The sequence below is a fragment of the Cheilinus undulatus genome, linkage group 6, assembly GCF_018320785.1.
Source record: "Cheilinus undulatus linkage group 6, ASM1832078v1, whole genome shotgun sequence".
In the NCBI taxonomy this organism is placed as follows: Eukaryota; Metazoa; Chordata; class Actinopteri; order Labriformes; family Labridae; genus Cheilinus; species Cheilinus undulatus.
Genome location: NC_054870.1, coordinates 27,016,912 through 27,036,415, shown reverse-complemented (window position 1 = coordinate 27,036,415; position 19,504 = coordinate 27,016,912). Strand labels below are relative to the sequence as shown.

Here is a 19,504-nt window from a genome sequence, read left to right as displayed (position 1 = left end):
CTGTTCTGCTTTCTGCTTAGATGTTTGTATATTCTCTTCTATGTAAAAAAAAATCAAAGATAATCTCTTTAATCTGTAACATGATCCCTATTAGAAAAGCTTTCTAAATTGTTAGGTGACATGAGCCCCTTTTTCTCTAATAAAGCTCTTCATCAAGGGTTTAAAGGGCTTTATGAGTGTAATATTCTCAAGTATGCCTGCATTTAGAGTCTATTACTTTTCAGACATTGCAAAATATAAAAACATGGAAATAAAAATTAGCTCAACTACAGAAAATTAGAATGATTTTTTTTCAAATTAGTTTCCTAGAACTTTTAAAGTCAGTTAAACAAAATCATCTTGAAAGGAGACAACCCAGCCTTTGTATACGACACGCAGTATCCTGGCAGAAACATAGCCAAAGCATGAATAACTGAGTACAAAATTAATTTCATGATTTTGTTTCCAGTCCAGGTCTGTGCATGCAGTGAAAGGCCTTGATGACAAGTTTTGACTAGTGGAGTACAGCAGTATGTGCGTGCAAGGGTATGCTCTGTACTTTGTTATTTCCTTAATTTTATCTCATGCAAAGCCATAACTAAGACAAAACGTATGCCACTTAGTCCCAGAACTCTGAACAGTTCTTTACTGCTTTGGCTTAAATTTGATGATGCAAGCTTTAATCTGACCACTAAACTAAATGAAAACTGGATTTGTTTCACACATCCATCTGGAAAACCTTCAATACTAAGTGTTTGGGAAAGGGCAGAGGCTTTGAAACGAACTCGGAGTGTGATTGGATGACAATCTGTCTGTCACATCTTTACGGGCCAATCAGAACAACACGTGACGTAGCTGTGACCGAGGTCCAACTATCGAGGAATAATGCGAACCATGGTGACTATAGACATGACAGTTCACGACTTTTGACGTTTTTGAAAAGAAAACAACTCACTGCTGTTCTTTGTTCTTCTTTTAACGAAAAGTGTCGTCGATTTCTGATAAAACTGGCGCTTTAGCAGCATCCACGCTAAGCTCTTGCAACATAATTGCACTCACTTTAAAGAAATAAAATGTGTTTAATATGGTCTTGGTGCACAACTTCTCTCTGTAGGTGCAGCTGTGCTAAGCCAGACTGAATCAATATATTTTAATTCAAACATAATGCCCGGTGAATCATCTGCACTCATCCATTTGAACTGAAAACTGCTGAAAAAATGACCACACATTTAAAATATACATTATCATCATGTTGATTCCTAGTCCGGATCTTCTCGAGGTTTCCCCCTGTTAAAGGAAGTTTTCCTTACCACTTTAACTTGCCAAATGTTGCTTAGTGCTCTGCTCATGGTGGATTAATGACAAAAACAATCTAACAAAGAGTACGGTCTTCACCTGCTGTTTTTGAAAAGGGTGTTAAGATACTGTTGGTTATGAATTGGTGCTACACAAATAAAGATTGATTGATTATTGATTGAGTGTATGTGTTTAAATTGAAACTATACAATGAAAATAATACTCATCTACCACTCAGCCTGAAGTTCAGTCTGGAAGAATAACACACGGATATCTGTGACTATTCTCAACAAAGAGTGTTTTACACGCTCTTTGTTGTGTAGAGTTTAAAATAGATGGGCATGTACGTGGAACAGGTAACTTTAAAACACAGATTTTGATATGGGGGTTATATTTTAATTGTTAGTTCGATCACAACTAGGAAAAAAGCTAGGATATCTGCCTCTGCAGCCTTTGATCATTTTTAATCTCCTGCAGGTCTCTTTATTTTATGAAAATGCACCAAAACTACTTGAGTTCTTTTTTTTCATTACTACTTGGTCACACAAAAACTAATCATAATTTTTGTTGGAAAATTTAAGCTCAAATAGAGATTCAGCTGCACATGTCTGTGATCTAAACAAGAAAACCCAGTTTGAGCTGGACTCTCCCTTCAGCTGACCAGAGGGAAAAGAGAGACGCTTCTTCTTGAATGCAAATCAGTTTTCCCAAAAGAAAGTTAAGAGGTGTGGATGGATTACATCAACAATAGGTTAGAAACAAGCGCTGCAAGCTTTTGGGCTGTTTTTCTGCAACTTTAAAATGAAGGATTCCCCAGCAGGGATCTGCAAACTATTTTGGTAGTCTCTGTGGCCCTAAGCACATCTCCTAATGGAAAAAGTAATGCACAACACTGAAAACAACAAGCAAAACGAGTCTCTTTATGAATAGGTGGGCTTTATATTACTGAGATTAAGCACAATTGTAAAAATCTGTCTGCGTTGAGTGAATCAGAAGTGAAAATGCTGTGCATGATTTTTGTTTACTGCCTTTATCTTACTAAGGACAACATGAGAATACAAAACAGTATTTTCATAACAGCTGACCAATCAATCCTTTTCTAGTTTCACAGGAATATTTAAGAGAATGATGAATTTATTTATCTTTCCTTGGTTGATCAAAATAGTATGATTTGTCACAGCACAGGAGTTCTCAGACATTGGTGCAGTTTTCTGAGGGCTATAAAAATGTTAACATGAACTTATATCTTCAAAGAAAAATGTTATTTATAGCTGGGCATCAAAAAATAACCCATGTAAGCTCAAGTTTGAGAAGTGCACTTTTAAATCATATTTTTATGGTATAAATAATCTATTTTCTTCAGAGTATGGCACATAAAAGTGCCCTTTTGGTACCCATACTTAAACACAACTATAATATGGCCTCAATAAGGCTTCTTGTTATTCTTAATGAATGGTGGTTACTTGATTACTTTTGTAAAAAAATGCATTTACTACATGTGTTGTTTTCTTCAAACATTGCCAAATTCTAAAATAAGAACAGATATTTTTACACCAAAATGTATCAGTGCCTAAATTTATTGACTTCATGCTCTCTGAAGTTTTATATATTTTGGGAATAGACTGTCTGTTGTTTAATAGCTTACTTTCAAATAACCAAGACAGCTTTTTACAAGGAAAAGTTCAATAAAAGCAATGATGGCACAATAAATATGGCATAAATTACAAAGAAAAAGGGCTGTATTTTATGTTTTTTTTTTTTACAACTATAACAGCCCTTACTTCCATGGTGGTCAGAGGATGGCTTTGGCACAGAGAGAAAGCCAAAGTGTCTGATCTCATCCAAATCACAGCTGAAAGGCGAGGATAACTGGACATGTGTCAGTGTGAGTGTGTGTCATTTGTTGAGAGCTGAAATGGTTTTGGTGGCGTTTATGGCAGAAGGAGATGCGGGGATGTTGGATGGAGCTGGGAAATCCAACAAATATCAAACAAGATGACAAAAACTGTCATAGATTATGCTTCAAGCATCTCTGCCCATTAAAAGGAAAATAAAAGAAACAAAAAGGAGGGACGGGAGGGCTGGGAGGGATACTCAGAAAAATGGGGAGAGAAGAACAATGAAAATGAACAAAAACAAAACAAAAAAAAAGACGAAAACCGATCTCACCATCAAACAAACACTCGAGCTGGACTTCCTTTTCTGACAGACAGCAATGTAAAGGAGGAGGAAAAATAAGGGGTCATCGGGAAACAAAGAGCTAATCAAAACAGTAAAAGTGAAGCTGCCAGAATAATCCCAGATAAAGAGAGGAGGAACCAAAGAGCTGCATAAAGAAACAGAAATGAGGCATAGGGATACTAAAAAGGGTTTCAGAGAAATACTAAGAACCAGCAAGAAAAACAGTCAAGGGAGTTTTTTTTAACAGACGAGCTGAAATTGTTTTAATGGATGTGTAATGTATTTGATTTTTTGGGGGGTGGGAAGGGTCTTAATTATTGAAGGTAATTGATACGTTGTTTTGGCTCTTGTTGATCATGGCGCTTCACTGCATGCATTTACACTGACTGTGGGCTTAAAAAGAAAAAAGAAAAAAAAAAAGAGTTAACTTAGTATCGTATCTCTTAAACCTGCATTTAACTGCAAAACATAAGAAAGCTTTTACTTTTTCCTGTATTTCTTCAAGATCATTTCTTTCTCTGACCAAATAAAAAACATGTGATAGACAAAATTTACACTAATAAAAGAGCACCAAAGCACATGGGTTATTAAACACAAAAACATACTGCTTATTATACACTTATATCAAATAAAGAGGTTAAAACAGAGTAGGTCTGACAGGTGACAGACTTAGAAGGAGGAAGCAGAGGACAGGAAGAGTAAGACAGTCAATAAGTTAGACGGAAAAGTCAATAAGTTCCTTATCTGTGAGGGAGCTTACCTTCACTCCGTCAGACTTTTTGTTTAGTAAGGTTTTGCATGCTGAAAGAAAGAAAAGATGGTAAGGGCACAGCCTTAGACAGTAACTTTTATATTTTTATTTAGTGTCAAAAAACAATTCTCTTGTTTTTGACCAAGATATTATAATTTCATGAAGTACATTTCAATCAAAAAACAAATTATAAAATAAAATTAAATAATCTTAAAGCAAGTCTAATGTTTTATTTAGTGGCTAAAAAAAATAGATCATATTTTATAAATCAAAATTAATTGAAATACAAAATCTCAGAGCTTCAAGGGCTGATCTAAAAACACCACCATTAACTACAAACAGAAAAAAATTACAATTTCTCACCCTCCTCCTAAAAAAGTATAGAATCATTTTCATCATTTCCCCCTTTCAATCTCTTCTTCATTTGAATATTGTTGTCTAAAATGTTTATAAAAGTATAAACCTTTCTAAGACCAGCTGAAACACTAAACATCGATAGCAGTTTAAAAAAATGAATTCCAGTGCCGTGTAAAGCATACACAATATGTCCAAGCTTTGCCATAAACAAGAATAAGTTGATCTTTGATCTCTGTCGAGTGAGCTTTAGTCTATCTTGAGGAAGAATGGATGGATGAATAAAAAAATCAATTCACTGATCGAGTTACTGACACCATGAGCTACTTCCATCCAAGACAACCTGTTGCTTATGTCTCTGAAAATAAAAAGTGACTTTTTAAGTGTGATTCAGCTAACAATGTTAACTGTGGCATGAAGAGAACACATTAAAAACCTGCTGCTGCAGGTCTAACACCACATACTTTAATCGTACAAGTTCATTTCAAGACAAACTCTGGTAGCCCACAATGATCACAAGTCATCTGCATGCATCTGAAAATCTGACCACACACACACACACACCCACACACACACACACAATAAAATAATTATTTACAAGTGACAACAACACACACTTTTCACAGGAAAGTAAAGGGAAGTGTCCAAAAGCATGCCCACCAACAAGCAAATTACAAATAATAAACCGTAGCATATAAACCCATAAATATAAAATCACATAATAGCATAGTTGTGTTCCATTGATCCTCCCTTACCTTCCATTTATAAAGTAGGAAGGAGGGCAAATAGAAAAGGCAAGAAAACAGCACTGCTTTTAACATCTGCATCTTAATATCTGAACTGACAAATGATGATGACAACTGCAGACACAAACACCTGTCAGGCTTTTAGGTAAAACTAAACAAAACCTTTAAAGCTCTAAACTTTATCTCAAAACCACATTTTGACCTTAAAATGTATACAACATCATAATCCTTAGGTTAAAAAAGTCCTTATCAGAATCAAGCATATGAGAAAGTTGTCATACCCAGCATGGTGTAGTAACATCTATTTCTAGATAAAAACAAAAGGGGCATTAAGCTAGCAGCTCCCCTTGTCACATCTTTTATCAACCTGTAAAGGGCTCAGTATGCTTCAAACCATCTTAGGAGTATGACAGTTTAGGGTCCACTTGCACTGACATTATTAAAGAGTAAAAACAGAGCACAATGGATCAGACAGCTCAAGGGAACAAAGTGTGGTACCTATTTAAAATTCTCAATTCTTTTAACCACCCAACAAATGGGTAAAATAATCAGCATAAGGAGTCCCTCATACATAAGTCCTAAAAGTACCCATGCATTTTATTGAACCCTGTGAAAATGCAATAAAATATAAAGATACTTGCATTATTTGGGCTTCCATACCAGTGCATACAGCAGCATGGAGTAATATGTCATTCTTATGAGACAGTTCCCATGGAGTAAAAGCAACAGAAGTCCTTCCTCTTTATGAGCCAACTATACATAGTTGATCATGGTCAATACAATAATAATTTTCTGCAAGCAAAGAAGAAGCAGTGCAGATTTTCATGTGTTAGTTTATAGCTATGAATCCAGAATCATAGATTTAAAATACTGAATATCTTAAGATTTAAGATATGTAATATTGTAATAAGGCTGCTTGAGAGAGAGGAGAGTCCCATTTCCTTAGGGCTGCAGACAATGAATACATGCTCTCAGGGCAAACATTTACTTTCTAATCACATATTTTTTGTCTAATCTATCATTTTGCTGTTTTTGTGTATCTATAAGAGTTCTGCAATAACTATATATCACTGTATATAAGATTTGGCCAGCTATGCCTCTCAAGAGTAATTCTGTTACATAAAGTTTGGTAGGTGCCTCCTCTTTACAGACACATCTAAAAAAAATAGAATATAAAGTATAAGTTCATGTTTTCTGTGATTTACTTCATAAAGTTTAATTTCTGTGTAAACAAGATATATCTCATACAAAGTAAAACTTTTGTTGTTGTTTTAAGCTTGATGAGTATGACTTCCAGCTCATGAAAATCAAAAATCTACTATCTTAGAATAATATTAGAGTATTTTGGAAACATCCGATTTGCAAAGGTTTCCTGAGCCTTCATTCTCTCACTGTGGTTCAGTTCACACAATCACAATCATGGGGAAGATTGCTGACTTGAATCTTGTCCAGAAGACAATCAATGACACCCTTCAAAGGAATGGTAAGCCACAGAAGTTGACTGCTGAAAGGTCAGGCTGTTCTCAAAGTGCTGGATCAGTGCATATTTAAAGGAATGTTGACTAGAAGGGAAAAGTGTGGCAAAAAAAGGATTAAAGCAACAGGGATGAGCTCAACCATCAGAGAACAACGCAGATTCAACAACCTAGAGGAGCATCGCAAAGAGTGGACTGAGGCTGGAGTCAGTGTATCAAGAGCCACCACACACAGATATGTCCAAGAGATAGACTACAAGTGTTGTGTTCTTAGTCTGGAGCCAATCCTGAACTACAGACAATGTAATCAGTGTCTCACCTGGGCTGAGGAGAAAAAGAACTGGACTGTTGCTAGGTGGTACTACGTCCTGTTTTCAGGTGAAACTAAATGTTGCATTTCTTTTGGAAATCAAGGTCCCAGAGTCTAGAGGAAGACCAGAGAGGCACAGAATCCAAGGTGCTTGAAGTCCAGTGTGAAGTTTTCCCAGTCAGTGGTGGTTTGGGGTACCATGTCATCTGCTGCTGTTGGTCCAGTGGCAACATTGTCAGCCGTTGATTAGTACTTAACATCTGCTGAGAAGCTTTATGGAGATGCTCATTTCCTTTTTCAGCAGGACTTGGCACCTGTCCACAGTGAAGCCCAAACTGCCAGAAACTGGTTTGCTGACTATTCTATTACTGTGTTTGATTTGCCCGCCAACTGGCATGAACTCCATAGCGAATCTCTGGGGAAATGTCAAGAGGAAGAGGAGAGACACCAGACTCTACAATACAGATGAGCTGAAGGCCGCTGTCAGAGCAACCTGGGCTTCATAAAAGCCCAAAAATGCCACAGACTGATTTGCTCCATGTCACTTCACATAGACGCAGTAATTTGCGCAAAAGGAGCTCCAACCAATTACTGAGTGCATAAATGAGCATAATTTTCCAGAAGGTCAACATTTCTTATCATAAATCCTGTTTTTGGAATGATGTTTGGGCATATTCTAATATTTTCAGATAGCAGATTTTTGATTTGTGTGAGCTGTAAGGCATGCTCATCAACATTTAAAAAAAAAAACCTTGAAATATTTTTCTTTGTAATGATGGATGTAGAACATATGGAAGTTTCACTTCTTGATTTAAATCACGGGAAAAAAGGGAACTTTTCATGATATTCAAATTTTTCGAGATACACTTGTACTGTGCATCATGAGGCTCCTCCCTGACCTCTGCAGTGGTTTAGAAATATGATTAGTCTGAAGCACCATGACAATGCTGGCTTCATGTTAAGACATTCTAAAGTGTTGCTCTAGTTTTGAATTCTTTGGATGTAAGTTATGCATAATGAGAATCCAGTTTGAATACAGCCCTCCCCTAACTTTATGTTTGAAAGGACTAAAGGAAGGTGGGTCAGACACTCAAGACCATGCTAGCATTTAGCTTAAGCATACTGACACTTTCAGATTTGGTCTGTTTGCACACATACATTAAAAAAACAGAGCAGGCAGGAGAGAGGAGACAGAAAAAACAGAGATAACACAAGACACTTTACATTCTGTTTATCCAGCTTCCCATGCAGGTAAGCATATTGTGCTGTACGCTCATACACATGCTTGGCTGGCTGTTAGTGCCAGAGCCATGCGGTTGGAAGGTTGAAGCGATCACAGGCAGGCATCGACTGGGCATCCGAATACAGAGATTGTATGTTGATGTGTCTATTTTCATTTACTAGATAAAAGGTTAAACTTGCAGAGGCTTGTTGTGCTGATGCAGAGAAGTGTAAACAGAGCTTTACTTAGTGGCAGCTGCAGTCCTTGGAAGGAGCTTGGAGGGTCATGCTGGGTGTCAGTTAAATGGTTGTTGTGTTCAACACAGGAAATTAAATAGCCCGTCCTGGAGAGGAGCTCAGTTCATTAGAGCATCAAAACACTCAGCAGTGCTGAAAGGTCAAAAATGGAGCTGCAGTTGTGGTTTCTATTTACATGTTTATGTGTGTTTGTGTAGGATGCCCCAGTGCAATGACAACCATTCAACAGTGTTCATCACTGTGCAGTAGCAGCAGGCACGAGGTGGAGGGGTTCAAGCAGCCCAGGCTGCATGCCAATAGCCTGAGTCTGAAGTTGGCAGTGCCCGACTCCAACACCCCCTCGAGCACACGTACCTTCCTGTGCCATTGCGGCCGTGCTGGTGGTAGCGGCAGGGCTGGTATGCTGCCGTCCCACTATTGGACAGAGAGGGATTCAATATGGAGGCACAGGTGGGGCAAGAGCCTTACTAAAGCTCAACAGCTGTCAACAAACTTTTGGACAGGAAAGATAAAGATGGGGTTTCAGAGATGCAGCTGCCAATCTGATCCTAAAGATGGGAAATCCTCTCTGATACACAAATCCTGTACCTTGAACTTCCTAATCTTGTTTCTAAGGAGTTTCACTCAAAAAATATGCCTACAGTTATGAACAAAGCCATATGGAGGTCTGGCCCCTCTTGATTCTTCAGCCTATGTTGACAGGTTGAAAGCAGCTGGCTGTTATCCTGAGGAGCTGAATGGCTTCCATGAAAGCACAGAAACACAGAACCAAATGCATTAATATATTGTATATAGGCCATTGTATTCCCCACAAATTGGGTGTTCAATCAAAAAGACTCAGTGATTGAACTGCTTACGAGAAAGAAATCCAAGCCAAACCCCTGAGTAAAAAATCAAAACTGCGGATGAGGCTGACAGGCAAACGTGAACAGGAATAAAATTCTGTGGTTAAGAAAAGTAGATTCAGGCTAAAGAAAATATTGATCCCAGACAGGAGGTAAGTAGGAAATAATCAGAGGTATCTATTCCTCAGCCTCCATGAGAGATCAGATCAGGAAACAGTGTTCTTTCAAGTGACACATAACGAGAGTCTATTTTTGCACAAACTAATTCAGTTTCTTTATACCCAGCTGCTTCTTTGTGTTGCTTTTAAAATCCTTATAAGAATAGCACAGGTGTTGTTTGAAGTAAAAGGACCAGATTAAAACAGTAGATTATGTGTAATTAGTATCAATGCAAAGCTCACCTGAAAAGTTCCTGGACACCAGCATCGTTGTGAGGATAGCTCCCTAAAGGGACAAAACAAAATAACACTATAGGGATTTGTGTCACATGACCATAGATGTTTGTGTGTTTAAGTACGTGTCCATACTCACTTTAAGTTTTCTCCTAGCATTAAACTTGCGCAGACACTCCACAGTCTCTTGGCGGTGCATCATGGAGGCCACAGTGGAGCGTTGCTGTTTGTAGGAGAGGAAATCACATTAACTATGGATGAAATTTCATTTCAACATCATGGGCATGCTTTTCAATTCATATATCACTTCTAAATGACAAGTCCTGATTAGATGAATGTTTGTAGATATTAAAATTGCGTGGCTTTATTCAGACATGGTAACATCACCATAATTTAACACTGACTCTTACTTTGTTTTTGAATAAATTTTAAGATTTTACTGATTACTTTAATCCCTTTGATGGCCCTTTATTGCCTTATTTTGAGCTCTGAATTCAAATTAATTTACAGCTACCTAGTTCAATTTACTGGCTTATTTCATAGATCATATAAAAATTCATCTTAGTGATCTCACATTATATCTAACTGATGTTGCAGTCTGGACATCAGATGGAAAAAACATAACTGAACAAATACCCACAACAGAACAAACATGGTTTAAAATCACATCAATACAGAAGCTCTGAGAGGACAAAATGCATAATGCTTTGTTATTCCGATAAAAAGGATTAAGAGCTACGTCAAAATGTAACGAAAAGCAAATTTAACTAGGGCTTCAAGCAGCACTGAAGAGCCCTCACACCCCAACATATGTCCGGGTGTGTCTCCAACGCTGGTATGTGTGAATAGTTGGGTGAGACATCCTTTGACGAGAAATCGAAATATTGAGGGTGTTCTTTCAAAATCAGAGCTTTAAAGGTTAAGTACATAAAGGATGAATGAAGATATGACTCATTTGTGTTACTTCCCATTGCCAGTAGAGGGCGCTTTGTATGTAGTTGAGTTCATTGTGACACTGCTATCTTTCCACAGAATGTTGAAGAACATAGAATAAAGCTTTTAAAAAGTAAGAAAGAGTAAACTAATAAGAAACCATGAGATTCTACTTATTTTGAAATTGCGACGAGGCTGGTGGACTTCCTGTTGGGTTTTGGGCATGGGTCTTTGAGGCTTTTTTGTTGGTCTCATGATGCCCTATACCCACACCAAAATTCATAAACCTGGGTTGAACGGTGTGCCGGGGCTAATTTTTTGTGGTAACACATGAAAAACACATTAAAAATCAGTGGTGCAAATGTTCAACTGGCAGAAGGGGGCGCTGTGAAAAAGTAATGATACTGATGCATGGATGTATTCAGGACCAGTGTGTAGAGGGCTGCATTAGGATTGTGTCCCACCAGTTTCCTGTGGGACCCAAAGCAAATCTCGCGGGAGTGGGCGGTTTGAACTTTGCTCTGGGCGGGAACGGGCGGCTGAAAAATAAACACTGCGGGATTTGGATGCAGCCGAGCGACAGGATGATGGAGTCAACAAATTATGTAGAAAAGAAGCTCAAACAATGTCTTTACAACAGAAAAAGAAAACAGAGCAAGTCTGACAAGTTTTGTTTCTGCAGACAAGCTCTGATGGAATAACAGATTAATATCTACTACTAAATACTAAATGGCGAGACAAGTACAGTTTCATAAATAATTATTTCAACTGAAAAAGCGGGTTCTTGTGTTGTAAGAAGTAGTAATGTTTATGCTGAGAATGGCTAAATGAGCTGCCCTGGTGCTGAAACGCGGCAGATTTGACTGACAGCTGCCGCTCAGAGAGAGAGAGTGAGGGAGAGAGATGCTCTCTGTCGATGGGCAATTGTACATGCTTTTCTGCAGCTGATTCTTTTTTTAATCGTTTAGATTAATAGGTTGTTTGCACTCGCATGATCTTCTTGGCTCGTTTTTGCCCAAAGCACTGTTTTCGTTTTTGATGTATTCCTTGACACTTTTGTTTCCCCTTTACCGCCGAAACAACACCTGGTCTGAATCTCTATTAATGGCCTATAAAATGATGTGTTTTCTCCTGCGGGACGGGAGAAGACATAAAATCAATGCATCTCTATTATTGTGCAGGCATGAATTCTCAGGGTTTTGCAGGTGCGGGCAAGAGTGGACATACACATTGCGGGTGCGGGCGGGAGTGCAACACACACATTGCGGTTGCGGGCGGTAATGGTCAGAAATTCAGTGGGAGTGGGCAGGAGCGGGATGAAGAACACAGTCCCACGCAGGGCTCTACCAGTGTGTGATTATCCTTGTGGAGTTTGGTGATGATTGAAATAAACACCAAAAAGTTCTGAGGTGATGTTTGTGTAATTTTACAGCCAAAAATTGACAAAAACGAAGTTTAAGTTTGTGCTCTGATAACGACTCCGCCCTGTGGTGAAAACTCACAGTTCGCACAACTTTGGGTCTCAAGGTTGTCTAGTTTGGGTTAAACAATTCTGGAGTCAATCAGATAAAATCCCTCAGACTAGTTTGTTCAAATTTGCAAAGTGTCAATCAGTAAAAAAGGCCCAAAAATGCTAAAAGTTGACATTTCGCTGTCTGTAGTTTGGTTCTTGTACAGTTTAAAGGATGGTCATAATGTAGTTTTTTTGTCACATCATGATACATATGTGTACTGAGTTTCATGCATGTACGTCAGGGTTCCTATTGGTTTTACCCGAGGGCCAAAATATTTCAAGGACAGGAAGCCGAGGGCCAGACATGGATTTTTTTTTTTGGACACCATTAAAGTTTCTTGGATGTTCGCATATATATATATATATATATATATATATATATATATATATATATATATATATATATATATATATATAAATACACACACACACACATTTATACACATATGTGTGTATGTATATGAATATATTAGCTTCTTCAGACAGAGGACTTACTTGCAAGTAATCTAAACAGTTCAATCATAAATATGCTGTTCTTGTATCAGGTGGCAATTCTTTTTTGCATTTTTAATGTCTGTATGACCCACTGATGCTAAATTTATAAGACTTGAATATTTATTATAAACATTCATTCAGCATGACTGTTTATGGCTTTAAAATGGCAAACTGTTGTCCACAATATCAGATCTGACCCTGAGATTATTTTACCTGACCTAGGATCAGTACACAGCGTCAAGAGAGATAGGAGGATCCTTCGGAGATGTTTCCCCAACTACTGTGCTATTACTGCTCAAAGAGCTACAAACCCTCACCTACTGGTTGAAAACTTGACTTATAAACAATGTCTGACCTACAACAGTCATTCCTGTGCATGTCTGTTCTCTCTGAATCCCCCTGACTTCCCTGCGCGCGTCATGCAGTGGCGCATCTCTCTAATTATGTCTTTTTGCGCTGCATCAAGACTTAAATGCCGACCTCTCAAGTCATATGACAGCCTGTGTCCAGGTTAGCATTAAATGTTCAGTTATGAAGAATTTGTTTTATCATTATGAAGGTAATTTTTACCGTTTAATGCCACCTGGGGTCAAATACACCATAAGATTTACAATGTCCCGTTAAAACGTAAGTGATCAAGACCATAATTACACGTCTTGTTGACATAAAATGAAATTGTATGTAAATAAATTTAATTATTAGTTTGGCATCACACATTTTCATAATGAGGGGTTAAATCAGGCTGGAGTTTGAACTAAATCACTCACCAAAGCGAGATACGATGTCTGCATTTGGGGCTGACGGACAATTACGCAGGGAAAGTGTCTGCTATCCTGAGAGCAGCTGTTTTAATCCCCCATGGGAATAGATGTTTGGTTTTAAAAGGCAAAAACCTCTGACATTTGTTATGGTCTGAGATGCAGAAAAATTATCAGAGGTGAGGGCAGGGCTGGATTCAATGAGAGTCTGTGCAGCTGCGCACTGTGGTTAAATTCTTTATCTTAAAAACAGAGAAATCAAAATTAGACCAAATAATCCCTCTCCTTCAGTCTTAAAAATCATGCAGTCTGTATCAGACTCTTTTTGGGCAACATGTTTGAGGAGCTGGGGTGAAGCACTAGCGCTGCTGCTGCTCTGCGTCTTTTTCAATGTTCCTCCCTGCTCTAAAGAGAGTTCAATATAGCATATCCAATTTATTTATTGCATCATATCATAACCTTTCCTTGCTATAATTGTAGAAAGATCATGATAAATGTGTGAAAATTTGTCTTTTAAACACCCAAGAAGCTTAATATTGAAAATGAATATACTTTTAAAAAATTCTGTCTTTTTTCTCAAATGTCTCACGGGCCAGATGACACCTGATGGCGGGTCAGAAGTGGCCCACTAGCCGCCATTTGGGGATCTGTGATGTACGTGTTACCCAGGGCCCTATCTCACTTTTGGCACCCCCTAGAGGAAACTGTCAATGGACTGGACTTACACCGTTCCACCATCAGATGGCTATTTCCGAGGGGGACAATTTTTGGGAGAAAAAAAAAGAGAGTTTTCACATATGTTAAGGCCCCCAAAACATACCTGAAAGAGGTGAAAAAAATCAAACAAAGCAAAAATACAACAGGGCTCTTGCACTGGTCAGTGCTCGGGCCCTAATTATTTTTATGGGAAAACAGAGTAGAAAATAAAATATGGCATATGTCTGCTTAGGGCTTCTGTACGTACATCAAAGTTTTTCTGCCACATTTTTTTTTCCTCAGGCACACTTAAATGACTAAATGACATCAGCATCAGCAGTGACCTACTTTTAGGTCCTGACCCACCAGTTGAGAACCACGGTTCAGGAGCGAGGTTTTATATTTATTCAACTGTTTCTGGTCTATCACTGAGCAATAAGGTTTCAACATGTTGCTGTTTGAATTTATTATACAGTTTTCTGTCAGGGTGTGCAAGCTCCTGGCTGGATGTGAAGAAGAGAAGTGTGACTTACGCAGACCCAGGGATGCTTAAGCGCCTGGTCGGCAGTGATCCGTTTGGCAGGGTTAATTGTTAACATCTGATTGATCAGATTCTTGGCCTCAGGGGTCACTGTGTCCCACTCTGGAGAGGGAAACTGGGAGAAGGGAAATAAAAAAGAAGGAAAACCCATATACCATATCTTTAACCAGTCACTAATAACAGGCATACTTCCCTTTGTCAATAGACTTTATCACTTCACAGAGAATCACAACTTACTTAACGAACATCAATATGGCTTCAGATAAAACCGTTTCACATCAATGTCAATCATAGACCTCACAGAAAAAATAGCCACAGCAATAGGCAATAAAGACTATACAGTAGGTATTTTTTTAGATTTTAAAAAAGTATTCGACACAATAGATTGTTACTGTCTAAATGACAAAGATACGGAATCAGAGGGATAGCACACAAATGGTTCAGCAGCTACCTGAAGAACAGACATCAATACATGCAAATAAACAATAACAAGTCTGACATGTTACAGGTCACTTGTGGGGTCCCACAAAGGTCCAAATTGTTTTATATTGGATATTAATGATATTCGTGATGTGTCAAAATTGTTTACTTTAATTTTGTTTGCTGATGACACAAACTTGTTTTGCTCTGGTCAAAACCTTGATTAGCTTCTGGATACAGCTGTAAAGGAATTGGACGTTTTGAAACGATGGTTCAGTGTCAATAAATTATCTTTAAATTTTAATAAAACTAAATAAAATAAAATAAAATGATATTTGGAAATCTGAAAAAATAATACTAAGGTAAAAGTCATGATAGATGATATTGAAATAGAACAAGTTTATGAGAATAAATTCTTAGGAATTGTCATAGATCTCAAACTATGTTGGAGACCTCATGTTAAATGCATTAAAACTGAATTCAAAGTCTATTGCTATATTGTATAAAACTTAAGATGTTCTTAATTTAATTTCATTGCCATTTGAAAAAATTCATTCAACAATCACAAATCCAATTTTTTTGCTTCAAAAGAAAGCAATCAGGCTCATAAACAAAGCTAATAATTGAGAACCAACAAAGAAATTATTTATAAATCTAAAGGCTGTCAAATTTTGTGATCTTGTAGGTTTGGGAATAGCCTAACTAATGTACAAAGCATACAATAAGATGTTACCAGACTGTATCCAGAGGTTGTTTCAGATCAGAGAATGTGAGTATGAACTGAGGGGGAGCTGTGTTCACAAAAACAAAAAGCAGAACTAATGTTAATCTAAGATGTGTTTCAGTTTATGGAGTTAGTCTGTGGAATGGATTAGAAACAGAAATGAAAGACTGTCAAACACAAAGTAAGTTTAAAATTTATTTAAACTAAAGATGATTGTAAAGTATAGAACCGTAGTATGAACACGTGTCTGAGATTTTGGATAGACAAAGGGTCTATATATGATGAATATGTATTTAGTTATGTTTATCTTATTGTTTTTATAAATCTAAAGGGAGTTAAGTAAAAGATGAGTTTGAAAAGGGTAGGTGAAATAAGTGAAGGCTTCAGCCTACACCTTTTCAGTCCCATTATGTTATTTCTTTATGTTGATTGTTTGGTGTTAATGTAGAAATAGCATTAACTTAATGTTTGTTTGCTTGTTAATTTTCACCTTACCAGTTTAATTGAGTCTACATGTTTACTGCCACTTATATCCAATTCCTTAAGTTAGATTAACATGATAACATGATTTCTGCTTAATAAATATACAACTTGACATGCAACATGCATTTTAAACATTACTAAGCAGCTGCTGACTGACAGAGAACATCTAAAAAATTAAAGTATCTGTATGACAGTGATAGCAGTGTAGATTATAACCATCACAGTCTCTTCATAACAATGATCATAATATGAACATTTATTAGATGTGGCTGCTTCCAATTATGGAAATTAATATGGGCACTAAGTTCTCATCTCCCAGAGGGCTATGCCGAAATCTGATGAATAAACCTGCTCTCTGATAGTGCATCAACTTTTTTACAGCATGATGAAATTTAAAAAATAAACAAATGGCAAGCAAGAAAAAACACTTAAATCTTCTCTCTGATCTCAGGGTTTTGTTTGTTTTTCTTGTTCATTTTTTTATTCTGATTGAGATTAGGTATTACAACTTAAGTTTCTTAAAGTGGCTAAGTGTTGAACATAGAGGAGCATTAAGCAGCTAAAAAGCATCATATTTTCCTCAGCAGGTGGAGAAGAAAAAAGAAAGGAAAAACAAACCTAAAATGGAAATGAATTTCAGATTTACATTTGTCAAATGGTCATAGTGTCTGCTAAGAGAATAAATAAGCAACATTTTTCTACAACTTTCACTATATCCAAAATCATTTCAATGATATGCACGCTATTTGTTCAGCATCTTATGGGAGCCAAGTTACAGAGTATGTCTTGTGCTAAAACAACTGTGATTGTTAACTTAAAGCTTTCTAAAACAAACAAAAACTTTCCCCTACAAGGGAGAGCTCTGTTGGCTAGGAGACTGAAGTTTGAGGGCTTCTATCCCTGCCATGATGCAATACTTAACTTCAACAGCAAAACTGTGGGCCATGTTACTCCTCATCAACTGTTTTTTCTAGTTTGCTTGTTTGTCTGTATCCTTACAAAGCTCAAATGTACAGAAGAAATGGAAGAGGACAACAAATCTATCAATGATGAACTTACATCATAAGCACCAGCCTTGATTTGTTGGTACAATTTATGTTGGTCCTCGTCCCAGAAAGGAGGGTAGCCCACCAACAAGATGTACAGGATCACACCTGATAGACGCACATAATCCAAATTAGCACAGAGTTTGCAAATAAAGAGTAAACAAAAAGCAAACTGAATGAAGCTTTATAGACACATCGGTCCTTATTATTCATCGTGAGAATATCATTAGTTTTGAATAACTGACCACATGCCCATATGTCCACTGGTTTGCCATAAGGGTCTTTTCTCAACACCTCTGGTGAAAGATACCCTGGAGTTCCTGCAAAACCTGAATAAAAATAAACATACTAATGTGAGCTTTACTTTCATCTTAATGTTCGTCATTTAATAAAAAAGCAACACAGAGTCAACTTCTATTTTCAGTTTATGTTATCATTCAAGAAGAATAATGGGTTCAGAGGCTTTCAGAATTGTATATCAAGGATTACAAAAATGTTAAATGTGCTATACATTATTCATTGCTACTTTGAATATATAACAACATTACCTTAATGTAACAAAAGTTAAACAATTTAAAAGTTTATCAGCTGGAAAGTCTTTCAAAAGACTAGGATCAACACAGAGCAACTATAATGCTAAACAGTTTTTGCAATAACTTAACCAACAAATCTATTCATTTCCTTGTGGGCAGGACAGATAAATATTTTCTGAATGATGTATGCACTTATCACTTTTATTCAGAAGTCTAAAAAGATTATTGTCTCAGCATATAGGTTGTTCTGCCTTAAAGAAATAAAGTGATTAAGCCTAACAAAGTTGTAAGCATATTTTATTATTTCTTACCAAACCATGCCTGTTGGTCCCCCTGCACCTCGATGGCTAGACCAAAGTCTGCAAGCTTCACTGCTGCTCCCTTCATTTTGCTGGCCAGGAGAAGATTCTCTGGCTGCAACACACAGAGAAAAAAAAAAAGAAGATACAATATTTTTACTCAGGCTACAACTTAAGACTATGTGAAATGTTCCATTTGTTTCCTTTCCCATAACAAGATAGTTCTTGGATTAAGTTTAAAACACCACAAAGAGTAAGGGAATAAAAGACAGGCAGCTCTTTACATGAAAACATTTAAATATTAGAGTATATTTAATTATCCCGTTAGAAAACAATACTTCACAATCAAAAACTATACATACTATACAAGGAGGAGAACTAACATTTAATTAAGAGCAAAAGAGATCAGCATGGACATTGCTTCAAGAAACCGTCCAAATATCTGCATGACTGGATGAGCTGCAGGATCTGATGACATCTACTGTAATGAGGCATTTGGTCAAACAGGCTTCAAAGGGTTCCCCCAAAGGAGAAACCTTTTCAGTGAGCTGTCAAATTTTGAAATGATCCTTCTGATAACAAATCATGCAAAAAGGCAGGATGTCAAAATGGTAAATGAAAACTCATGCTCAACTCAAATCCCCTTAATAATATAGAACCCCAAATGTTGTATTTAGGATCGGGATTCCTGAATATCAGAGATTTAGCCCACAGATGCTTTTGGCTATCTGTAACTCTACTACTTTTAATTCACTGGCTCATCTTGGAAACAGAGATGAGAGAGTGGGGTGAGACATGCGGGAAAGGGCCACAGGCCAGACTTGAACCTTGGCCGCCTATGCCTTATTCACTAGGCCATCTGCAACCCATGACATTAGCTTCTGTCGACAATGCAGGTAGAATTGGACCATCACAGTTCTTGATCAGAACTAAGTCGCTGCTTAGAGAAAGATTTGGTGTGACCTTCTGCTCTGAGGCCTGGGAGAGATCCAGGACTATAGCTTATCAATTTCCCTTGATAACCCAATGAAGCAAAATTCCTGTACAATGTTCAAGTCTCTATGTTGCTAGGTGTTTATACTAAAGCCCCCAATCATGCACTTCTAGATAATAGAACCAAATAATGGTAGGTTCATAGTACAAACAGTACCTGTTTTTCTTTCCCAGTGTTGTGGCCTTACATTTCACACTAGATACATCTAGACAGACAAACATTCTAATTTTATCTTCATGCGTTTTGGCATGATTTTTTAGA

The 19,504-nt window shown here is 37.3% G+C and overlaps 1 protein-coding gene across 18 annotated transcripts in view; it reads right to left on the bottom strand.

The window, feature by feature from the left end:
• Positions 1–19,504, bottom strand: part of camk2g2 (calcium/calmodulin-dependent protein kinase (CaM kinase) II gamma 2) — a 95,169-nt gene that overhangs the window by 17,981 nt on the left and 57,684 nt on the right. For 10 of the 18 annotated variants that reach the window (XM_041789155.1, XM_041789161.1, XM_041789159.1 and 7 more), the window contains exons 7-14: positions 18,262–18,364; positions 17,663–17,746; positions 17,431–17,525; positions 14,737–14,859; positions 9,948–10,031; positions 9,818–9,860; positions 8,926–8,985; positions 4,217–4,257 (exon numbers count right to left, since the gene is read on the bottom strand). In XM_041789155.1, the coding sequence (XP_041645089.1) occupies positions 4,217–4,257; positions 8,926–8,985; positions 9,818–9,860; positions 9,948–10,031; positions 14,737–14,859; positions 17,431–17,525; positions 17,663–17,746; positions 18,262–18,364 (633 nt within the window). Of the gene's footprint in view, positions 1–3,444; positions 3,478–4,216; positions 4,258–8,925; positions 8,986–9,817; positions 9,861–9,947; positions 10,032–14,736; positions 14,860–17,430; positions 17,526–17,662; positions 17,747–18,261; positions 18,365–19,504 lie in introns of all 18 variants that reach the window. The other 8 variants (XM_041789157.1, XM_041789172.1, XM_041789173.1 and 5 more) reach the window with 3 other exon arrangements.